The 12,117-nt window shown below is 41.5% G+C and overlaps 1 protein-coding gene across 3 annotated transcripts in view; it reads left to right on the forward strand.

Annotated features, from left to right (window-relative positions):
- The window catches only part of LOC122559759 (leucine-rich repeat-containing G protein-coupled receptor 5-like), a 164,164-nt gene that overhangs the window by 48,289 nt on the left and 103,758 nt on the right, over positions 1–12,117 (forward strand). For all 3 annotated transcript variants that reach the window (XM_087997117.1, XM_043709735.2, XM_087997118.1), the window contains exon 2: positions 2,782–2,853. In XM_087997117.1, coding sequence (XP_087853243.1) covers positions 2,782–2,853 — 72 coding nt within the window. The remainder of the gene's footprint in view (positions 1–2,781; positions 2,854–12,117) is intronic.

Here is a 12,117-nt window from a genome sequence, read left to right on the forward strand (position 1 = left end):
CTCAACGGGCCAAATGGCCTGCTTCCTCACTGTAGGGATTATATGATTCTATGAACCGTTATAATGTATGCCACTTCCAAAACAACTTGGAATCATAGAGTCATGGAGATGTACAGCACGGAAGCAGACCTGTCGGTCTAATTTGTCCATGCCGACCAGATATCCCAACCTAACCTAGTCCCACTTGCCAGCACCTGGCCCATCTCCATCCAAACCTTCCTATTCATACACCCTTTCAGATACCTTTTGAATGTTGCAATTGTATTAGCCCCCTCCACTTCCTCTTGTCGCTCATTCCATACATGTACCAACCTCTGTGTGGAAAGGTTGCCCTTTAGGTCTCTTTTATATCTTCCCCCCCCTCACCCTAAATCTATGCCCTCTAGTTCTGGACTCCCCCACCCCAGGGAAAAGACATTGTCTGTTTATCCTATCCATGCTTCTCATGATTCTATAAACCTCGATAAGGTCATCCCTCAGCCTCCGGCACTCCAGGGGAAACAGCCCTAACCTATTCAACCTCTTCCTGTAGCTCAAATCCTCCAACCCTGGCCACATCCTTGTAAATCTTTTCTGAATCCTTTCACATTTCACAATGTCCTTACGATGTGAAGGAGACCAGAATGGCACACACTATTCCAAAAGTGGCCTAACCGATGTCCTGCAACATGACCTCCTAACTCCTGTACCCAATACTCTGACCAATAAAAGAAAGCACTTCAACTGCAAAACAAATGCTATATTAATAAAGGCATATTACCCATTTCGGGCAGAGAGGTAATGGTATGCAACCAATAATCTTTACTTTAAAAATAGAATCCCAAGATATCAACCATTGGAACCATTTATCCAGCATCCAACTAATTTTGAAAAATCTTAAGGTTCAACAAATGCAGCCAGTAGTGATTGCAAACTGTACTTATACTTGAGGACAGTTAAGAAAATTTTACTGGAGGAAGATTTGTATATATTATTTTCAAAAACATTTTAATTAAAACTCATCTCTTTTGTGTACATGTTTCAGCTATTTAATCAGATTGAATTTTTTATATGATTTCAAGATTTGTAAACAGCTAATAAGCTGTAGAAAAAAGTATTTGAAATGTTTTCGAATATTTATCTAAATATTAAAATGCTAACTGCTTGCATGTGATCAGTGTACTGAATTCCAAGGTTTATTCTTCATTCTTAGAGGCATGTATCAGTAATAAAAGCACATAGTGTGCTTTGTAAAACTGTGGGGTCTGGCAGTGATCACTGTTATAGATAATGAAAGTTTCATTCAGTTAGATGTTGTTTTCCATTATCTTTTGATGATATTGTCAAGGATTTTTACTCGACCAGTTAAACTTTGGCATACCTTTCCTGCATTATGCAGTCAAAACATCTGACAGCTGTCTGCAGTCGGTGTGATAAAAGAATTGCAAAGTCACATTGCACAGAAGTGGAGATTCTTTTGACAGCTCTTATTAGTGAACTTCCTATAGTTTCCATGAAGGTATTTCATTCCATTGATCATAGACCACAAAAATAGCTTAGGTGGTTGATTGCACCTGCCCAAGAGAGACTTATAGCAGGACTGTTTATATTTAAAATCTTTTTGAATAGTAATTGTCCTTAGGCCATTTGTCTTTTGCAGACTATCCTGGAAGTCATTAGTATATCCAAGCAGAAAGAATTTTGAAAATTATAATAAATGTGTATAATTGATTTTATTTTAAAGTAAACAAGTTCGATGCATTTTCAGATCATATCAAAAGATAGCATGAGTACCAAACACAACAACAACTTATAGAAACAGAGCAAAACTTTGCAGTTAAAATCTTAATTTAATGACAAAGTTGATTTAGAGAAACCTCCATTTCAGTTATCATCTAAGTTCACATTTAATATGTTTCTCATGATATTTTGGTTTTGGAATGGCTATTCCAACTTTACAAGCCAATTGCATGCAAAATATGTTTTAATTGCTTTTAAATATTATGGGAATCTCATGTTTCTGAATTATTGGTCTTCTTAGTTCTATCAAAAAATCAGAATCTTTACTGTTACTGAGCCTGTGGACAAACATCCCTTTGCTCAAGAAATTGTTCCAGTCTAAAAGGGACCATATTGTTGGACAGATATTTACATTTGGCTAAATTCCCTGTGCTTATCAATGTCACCCCATAGCCTGTGATAAAGCCAAATAGATACATTGACACAGGAAATCTATTAAAAATATTAAAGTGAACAGAAATGATATTCCCCGATACAATACGTGATTTATCTCAGCATTACAAAGGAACATTATTAATACCATGTACCGAGAATAACTAAGGATGACCATCAGAAAATGTGGTGTAGAACCAGCTCACATTACAATTTTGTTTGTCACCTTATTTCATTTCCCTGCATGGAAAATAAGCATATCGTATATACACACTCACTTAAAAGGATTTGTTGAAAATACAAAAAAAATTCTCATTGTATAATTAATTGCTATCAATCATTAGTTCATTTCACAGAGTAGCATACACTCCAAAGTATTGCTGTGTAGAAGTAATTTTCAGAATATTTGTACAGTCTGAATAATATAATTGACATTCCAAACTTGATATTAAAATGAGCATCTAAGACATTCCAGAATTAAATCTTTCCCATTTGATTTTTGTTAAAACTATGTCACGTCCTCAGTTGCAGGATGTTTTCAATGTAATTATTAGTTAACAGAGTTCAATGCAAACAGCCAAATTAAAATGTTGCATCTAACGCAATCTTCACTTCATTCTTCTTTCCTAGAGATCTCAGCATGAACAATATTACTGAGCTGCCGCAGAATGGCCTTTTCAACATGTATTTCCTTGAGGAGCTGTAAGTATTACAATGCTGCTCTTAGTCTGAAGCAGAATAAATATATTGAACCTAGTTAATAATAAAAATGGTTGCCTTGGGTAACTGATTGGTGTTTGTTAAGCAAAGTTACCTGAAATAAGTAATGACATGATAAAGTGAAATGACTAACAGTAAATCAATAATCCAAATGAAAATTGGATAAAGGGATAATGCAGGAAAGTGGAGATGAGGGTAAAGATCAGCCATGATCTCACTGAATAGTGGAGCAGGCACAATAGGCTCATGGCTAACCTCTGCTCTATTAAGTTAAAATGATCCATATGGCTTCTTTACAAATAACTTATTAAACTTTTCTTTCCAAACTTGTTCCCTCCTCACTAAAGGTGCTGGGTCACAATAAACTAAACTTTTATCGGTTCTATCAGCTACCTAGGACTTCAGCGAGGTAACCATACTTCATTAGTCAATTAGATTGTGTTGTTGACAGTTTATTTTGCTATAAGAGCTGTGGGTGAGCTTGAGCCCACTCTTGTCCAATGTGCTGACACATGTAGTTCCCAATGGGATCTTGAGTTGGAATGATCATTTGCCTCACCTCTAAGCTTAATCACATTGAGATCAATTGTAGTGCTTTCAGTATCATGTAAACTGGTATCAGTTAACAGTACAGATGAAACAATAAGCCTGTAGCCTTACTAATCAGCAAGGCTCAGTACCACATTACACTGTGTAATTTATCCAGTGACCCATGAAGACTAACCTCTACAGTTTATTTTCAAGCAGATTGCTATTCACCAGCGATGTAAGGGAGCCAGCACAACATTCTGTATGTGGGCAAAGCAATCAGCCCATAGAAAAGTGCATGCTGCCTTAACCCAGAAATACAACTGCAGCTTTGAAACAAAGTGATAGAGAAGCAGTTTTCACCTCCACGCGCAGTGGGACCAAAATAAAACAGTTGCTTGTCCTGATGCCTTATTAATGAACTGTGATCATTCTGATTTTTCTGGCAGTATCAAATGTGGCAGCTAGAGTTCCTGTCAGAAATAGGTACATTGCACATTCATATAAATTGGAGTAATTTAGGGGCCCATGAACCATAGTCAGTACACGTCAGGAGACAACCAGTTATAGAAACACTGAAGAGGGATTTTCAGTCATTACATTCCCTTGGCATGTCTGGGAAGAAAAAGAATTAAATCAAGCAAGTTTCTGTTCCCAAATTTCCTTCTGTTAGGCTTGGGGAGGGGACAACTAGTAACATTTACAGGAGGCTGAGTGGATGTAGAGTGGTGAATCAGTAATGGGCCTCAGCAATTGTATCTTCTGTCATTGGACCCTGTGATTTTGAGGCCTAAATGATATTCCTGAGGGTGGATTTTTTCTGCCTGTGCCTTAAAGGCAAAAAGCTTGGGAACCTTCTGCACTATAGCTACAGAAGTGATTAATGTGAGTAAACGATGCTTGTGGTAAATGTTATATTACAGCAAGAAATAAACAAACTTCCAGCTGTGTGCACAGATATGCACAGAGAGATAGCTAGAAACTCAATGACTGGGTGGCCTCAGATTCCATCAATCTCATTTTCAGTGGCAAGATAAAAATCTTACTTGCAAAACATACAAAATTGAGAGTGCTGTATATTGATCAGAATCTAATAGCATCTACCAGACTGTGTCATGTTATATCCTTCATGAGTCCATAGGATGACACTTCTATTTTCTTTGCAGGGAAGCTCACATCACGTGAAGCTACACGGCCAAGTCAAATAGCAGCCCTGTGTCCAAGCAAAGCTAGATTAATGGTGCATATAAAAATATACTTAAGGAACTGAATGTTGGGAGTAATTATCATCTCTATACAAATTCATTCCATGAGTGGTCTGCCATTTGTCATTGACTCTAAAGTCCTAAGCGAGGTAGTGCATGAACAATAATGGAATAAAAAGCCTGAAACTATTTATCTGATTTATACACAAAAAAACTGGTGAGAGTAAGGCCTGGCAGCTGAAGTAGACGATTTAGCCAAAAAAAGATAGACTTAGAATTGCTTTAAACTGAATGCCCAATTTTCATCTTAGAATGTGGAAAATAGGTGTTTTCTAACAAAGAGTGGCTTAGTGTATCGTGGAATATAATCCAGTTGGTGGATATTTACCACAATTATAGTTTAAAACCTAAGACAGGTGTTCTAAGGAAAGCAATGAAATGGATACCAGCAAGTATTCATTCAGAAAAGCTGCTTGCTTTTATTTCATTGAACAATACATTTTGGAGCGAAACGCTTGTTAACTTCAAATAACACCTGTTCCACAAAATCACATTTAAACATAAAAAGAATTGAACTCAAACTGAATTGGTATGATCTGCAGGTACATTAATGGTAAATCTATATGCATGCATAGAGAGAAGAATTGTAAAGCAGTTCAGACCAGAGGCTAATTCAGATTTCCTTGCATTTGTACAAAATATGGAGGATGCCAGCCAGTAGTGATATGGTTTTCTGCTGCTTAGCAGAGCTCTGATACATTCTGCAAACATTTATGAGCTGTGGCCTCCAAGAATTGATCACAGATTGCTTTACAAAAAGTGATGTCAGTCTTCCATATTTTACAACCAACTCTTAAAAACGTTGCCTGAAATTTTCAGATGTTGAATGACTTGGTTTTGAGAAAATTTACTCTTAGTAAAAATGATGCTTCTAAATTTGTATTTTAACAGTCCCAGCTTGCTTTGTATATTAATGGAATGGGTGATGGAATTACAGGAATAAGGTTCCTCAAAAGATCTGAGCATACCCCATAGTGATACTTGGCAGTTCAGTTGTCACAATGACCAGGTTGAGAATGAGAAAGCTGGTCAGGATCCCTGTACCCAAAGACCGTTGGGCGACCCCAGTTGACAATGTCTGTGTAGATGCCGGAGGAAAATCATAGTAGACGCAGTTGAATTGCCAACCAAGTAGGATAACCTGGTACAATTGGTAATTAAGAATAGCTGCCCCCTACTGTCTTCTGCTTCTGCAACCTGCTCCAGCATGTTGATTTTCCAGCGGGTAGATGTGCCAGGAGACTACGCTGATTATATTGCTAGTTCGGGGTGGCACGGAGGCTCAGTAGTTAGCACTATTGCTTCACATCGCCAGGGACCTCGGTTCGATTCCAACCTTGGGCAACTGTTTGTGTAGAGTTTGCATGCTCTCCCCGTGGCTGTGTGGGTTTCCTCCAGGTGCTCCAGTTTCCTCCCACTGTCCAAAGATGTGCAGGTTAGTTGGATTAGCCATGCTAAATTGCCTCGTAGTATCCAGGGATGTGCAGACTAGGTGGGATAGCCATGGAAAATGCAGGGATAGGGGGTGGCTCTGGTTACGATGCTCTTTGGAGGGTCAGTGTGGACTTGATAGACCGAATTACCTGCTTTGTCACTGAAGGGAATATATAACCACTGGGCCATATTAAATGCCACCAGTCAAGTTCCTGCCCTGAATGGTGTCAAGAGGATACAAGGTAACTGCCAACAGGAATAGATTGTGGATTTCCCAGTAAGTAGCATAGAAGGACCATTCTTGCTCCTCCTGGTCCCATGAAGGAATTCTTTGCAATGTAACAGCAGGATTTCTTCTGTCTCTAGACCATTGCCTGATTGCTGTTTACTTAGTTTGTGGGGGATATCTATGAAGGCCATTCTACTCTGGCCTCTGTTAAAATCGTGATGAGGTCCCATTGATGTAATACAAACCCTCCATTTGCCCAACCACTTTAGATGCACTCTTGACCTATTTAAATGTCTTGCAGATTTATATCTCAAAAGGACAGAAGCCATCAGGATCTAAATATAATTGTCCAGTACTACCATGCAACCAGCATTAAAAATCAATCCCACAATGTCAGTGGTGGCAATGATATTGATGAAGAAGAATCAGCCAATAGTGTCAAGCCAATAACAGCGATTGTGAAGATTACGGCAATGCAGCTTATAAGTGGCCTGTAGTTGAAGGGGTGGGAACATCCTTCCTTCAATGCCTTCTCCAAATATATAAAGAAGAGTAACCTTGCTTTCTCTCCACAGATGCTGCCTGACCTGCTGTGTTTCTCCAGCCATTTCTGTTGCAATGCATTTACTTCTTTATTTAGCTTTTCTTAAAAGAAAAATCTGTTTGCTTGATCGTTTGGATGGAGACCCTTGACGTGAATCTCTCTTGAAGCAAGATGGCTACAGTGATGTCACTGTCAGGGAGAGAATGGGTCCATAGTTAACAATGATGAGGGCTGCTCAGCAGTAGCTGGCCACCGAAAGGCCTGCGCTCTGTTGAGACTGCAGAATCCCCAGCGAATAGTGAGGTCTCCAGTTCAAGCAAATCAGGAGCTGTCAGGAAGGACAGAAGTGAGAAATCTGTGCATTCCTTATTTCCTACTGACCTCTACATTGCAATGCCAGCTCTCCGATACCATCTCCTATCTCACCCTGGACTATGACTCCACCACGGTACATCAGGCCAATGTGCCCACTACAATCACAAACCTTATTTCATCTGGTGATATCCCCTCCACTGTCTCTAAGCTCATACTCTCCCAATCCTGCACAGCTCACTTCTACCTCTTTCCCAAAATCCACAAACAGGGCTGCCACGGTCTGCCATTGTTTCGGTCTGCTCCTGCCCCAGAAAACCCTACCTCAATTCAATTTTTTTTCTGCCTTAGTCCAGTCCCTTCCAATTTACATCCACAATTCCTCTGACCCTTTACATAAGTATCAGAATTTCCAGCTGCCTCATCTTTACCATGGACATTCAGGGTGTTCAGGGTGAAGATGAGCTCAGACAGAGCCAATAGATTGAGTGCAGTGCAAGTAAAGCACTACTTTACCTTGAAGGTGTGTCTTAAGCCTTGGATAAAAAGGGGGGAGGAAATAAATGAGCAGGCGTTACATCTTCTGCGATTTGAAGAGGGAAGTGCCATTGGGGTACGGTGTTTAGGAGGGGTGTGAATTACTCTCCTCAGATGCTGATAGACTTGCATCCGCAGTTCATTTGGCTTTTAATTTCCTATTTATGATCCATTTAAATATAACTTCATCTCATCCCTAGCAAAATAATGTGTGCCTTACACTGTGTCAAATCAATTCTCATCTCAACACCACAGGAACAATAATTCAGACTATTAAAATGCCTTTCATGATTATTTTTAACATAAAAAAGTAGGAGGTCTTGAGGCACAGTAAGTAGTCTTCCTGCTTCTGACTCCGAAGTCCTCAGTTCATGTCTCTTTCCAGGGTTTCATGGCACCTGACATATTCAATCCCTTTACATGTCCATCCTCCATTAGGATGGTGTCAGGGCTGTCCGCTTCTTTCCGGAAAAAAGGCCTGAACCACCAACTTGCAGTGTCTGGCTGAGCTCATCCTCACCCTGAGCAACTTCCCTTTTAACGCCTCTCACTTTCTTCGGGTAAACAGGGTGACCATGTGCACTCACATGGGCCCCAGTTATGTCTGTCTCTTTGTGGGGTACATGGAACATTCCTTGTTCCAATCTAAGTCTGGCCCCCATCCACAATTCTTTCTCCAGTATACTGATGACAACATCGGTGCTATTTCCCAGTCTCATTCAGAATTGGAAAAGTTTATCTATTTTGCTTCCACTTTCAATCTCACTCTCACCTTAACCTGGTCCATCTTTGACTCCTCCCTTCCCTTCCTCGACATCTCTGTTTCCATTTCTGGGGATAGGCAGGCCAACAATATCCATTACACACCCACTGATTCCCACCATTGACTATACACTTTCACCCCCTGCTTCCTGTAAAGACCCTATTCCTTTCTCTCAATTCCTCTGTCTCTGTTGCAACTGTTCTGATGATGCTACCTTTGACGATAGGGTCTTCGAAATGTCTACCTACTTCCTCAACCAAAGATTTCCCAGCACTGTGGTTGACAGGGCTCTCAGTCGGGTTCAATCTATCACCTGCACTTCAGTCCTCACCACCTTCTTCCCTCCCACATCAGCAATAGGGCCCCCCTTGTCCTCACCTACCATCCCACCAGCATCCACATCAGAGGATCATTAGCTGCCATTTCTGCCACCTCCAGTGGGATGCCACTACCAGATACATATTCCCCTCCCCTTCCTCGTCAGCCTTTCATAAGGACTGTTCCTTCTGGAAAACTCTGGTCCACTTCTCCTTCACTCCCAACACCCCCCCCGTAGCCCCATGGCACCTTTCCCTTCATTCGCAGAAAGTGAAACACCTGCCCGTTTATTTCTTCACCCCTTATTATCCAAGGCTCAAGACACACCTTCCAGGTGAAGCAGTACTTTACCTGCGCTTCACTCAATCTAGTCTATTGTATTCACTGCTCACAATGTGGTCATCTCTTCACTTGGGAAGTGAAGTGCAGACTGGGTGACCACTTTGCAGAACACTTACATTCTGTCTGCAAAAATCACCCTGAACTTCCAGCTGCCTGCCACTTCAACAAATCACTGTGTGCCCCGCCAACATTTCTGTCTCTGGCTTGCTGCAGTGCAAGTTGGAAGAACAGCACCTCATTTTCCACTTGGGAACCCTGCAACCTCTGGACCTACTATTGAGGTCAATAATTTAATGGCCTGAGCATCTTTCCCCATACTTTCCCCCATCCCACACACCAAACCTTGCTGTTGCCACACATTACCAATTGTCAACCACTAATTCTCCGCATTAACAGCTATTCATTACCCCAGACTGTCTGTCCAATTGTTCTCCTCTTTCTTTGGGCTCTATTTCCACCCATCATTTACTTATCCCCCCCCACACCCCACTCCATCATTTGTATAAAAAACATCCTTTCCCTACCTACCATCAGTCCATCAGTCGTCAAGAATGGTCAATAGTCACAAAACATTAACTCTGATTTCTCTCCTCAGATGTTGTCAGACTTGCAGTTCTTTTAGCTTTTAATTTCCTATTTATAATCCATTCAAATGTAACTTCATCTCATCCCTAGCAAAATAGTGTGTGCCTTACATTGTGTCAAATCAATTCTTATCTCAACACCACAGGAACAATAATTGAGACTATTAAAATGTCTTTCATGATTATTTTTAACATAAAAATAGTAGGACGTCTTGAGGCACAGTAAATAGTCTTCCTGCTTCTGACTCAGAAGTCCTCAGTTCATGTCTCTTTCCAGGGTTTCATGGCACTTGACATATTCATAGCATGGCTGAAATGTTTGATCATTAACCTGTAGATCCTAACAATATGCTGGTGGTAACAGCAGCTGGATCTACTGAACATCTGTGCTTGATGTGGTGAGATCTGGGTAAAATCAAGGAGCAATTTTTTTTGTCACCATCCTAGCGGGAGGCAATGGCCAAGTGGTATTATTGTTCGACATGTTTGTCCAGAAACCCAGAGTAATGTTCTGAGGACCTGGGTTTGAATCCCGCTACAGCAGATGAAAGAATTTGAATTCAATAAAAAAAATTTGGAATTAAAATATCATGGGCTGATGATCATGAAACCATTGCCAATTGTCGGAAAAACCATCTGGTTCACCAATGTCCTTTAGGGAAGGAAATCTACCATGTGGTCTCAACTGCCCTCTGAAATGGCCTAGCAAGCCACTCAGTGATTGTATCAATCGCTAGAAAGTCACAACAAAGACATGAAGCCAGATGGACCACCTGACATCAAACTTGGAAGTGGAAAAGACAACAGCAAAAACACAGACATCCCTGTCAACCCTGCAAAGTCCTCCTGACCATCATCAGGAGGCTAGTACCCAAACTGGGAGAGCTGTCTCACAGACTAGTCAAGCAACAGCCTGACTTAGTCTTTCTTACGAATCATATCTTACAGATAAAACCCCAGACACCATCATTACTATCCCTGGATATGTCTTGTCCCACCGGCAGGACAGACCCAGTAGAGGTGGTGGCATAGTGGTATACAGTCAGGAGAGAGTTGCCCTGGGAGTCCTTGTCATCAACTCTGGACCCCATGAAGTCTCATGGCTTCAGATTAAACATGAGCAAGGAAACCTATTACTGGTTACCATGTATCATCCTCCTTCGGCTGATGAATCAGTAATCCTCCATGTTGGAGGAAGCACTGAGTGTGGCAAGGGTGCAGAATGTACTCTGGGTGGGGTATTTCAATGTCCACCACCAAGAGTGGCTCGGCAGCAGCATTACTGATTGAGTTGGTTGGGTCCTAAAGGATACAACTGCTAGACTGGGTGTGCAGCAGGTGGTGATGGAACCAACAAGAGGGAAAATACATACTTGACCTCATCTTTACTAATCTGTTGGCTGCAGAAGCATCTGTCCATGACAGTATAGGTAAAAGTGGCCACCGCACTGTCCTTGTGGAGATGAAGCCCCGCCTTCACATCGAGAATAACCTCCATCTTGTTGAATGACACTATCACCGTGCTAAAAGGGGCAGACTTCGAATTGATCTAACAGCTCAGGACTGGGCATCCATGAAGCACTGTGGGGCATCAACAGCAGCAAAGCTGTACTCCAGCACAATCTGCAACCTCATGGCCTGGCATGTCCCCCACTCAACCATTACCATGCAGGAGGGCAAACCAAGAGCAGCACCAGGCATACCTAAAAATGAGGTGTCAACCTGGTGAAGCTACCAAACAGGATTACTTGCATGCCAAATGGCATAAGCAGCAAGTGATAGACAGAGCTAAGTGATTCCACAACCATCGGATCACCTCTAAGCTCTGCAGTCCTTCCACATCCAGTCATGAATGGTGGTGGACAATTAAACAACTCACTGAAGAAGGAGGCTGCACAAATATCCCCATTCTCAATGATGCAAGGGCCCAGCATATCCGCGCAAAAGATAAGGCTGATGCATTCGCAACAATCTTCAGTCAGAAGTGCTGAGTGGATGAGTCATCTCGGGCTACTCCAGTGGTCCCCAACATCACAAATACCAGTCTCCAGCCAATTTGGTTCACTCCATGGGATATCGAAAATGGCTAGAGGCACTGGATACTGCAATGGCAATGGGCCCTGATAACATTCCGACAATAGTACTGAAGACCTGTGCTCCAGAACCTGCCACTCTCCTAGCCAAGCTCTTCCAGTACAGTTACAACACCAGCATCTACCCGACAATGTGGAAAATTGCCCAGGTATTTCCCGCACACAAAAAGCAGCATAAATACAACCTGGCCATTTACTGCCCAATCAGTCTACTCTCCATCATCAGTAAAGTGATGGAAGAGGTCATCAACAGTGCTATCAAGCAGCACCTGCTCAGCAACAACCTGCTCAGTGATG

Source organism: Chiloscyllium plagiosum, unplaced genomic scaffold, assembly GCF_037043375.1.
Source record: "Chiloscyllium plagiosum isolate Xiang-an unplaced genomic scaffold, Cpla_swu_hap1 HiC_scaffold_19, whole genome shotgun sequence".
NCBI lineage: Eukaryota > Metazoa > Chordata > Chondrichthyes > Orectolobiformes > Hemiscylliidae > Chiloscyllium > Chiloscyllium plagiosum.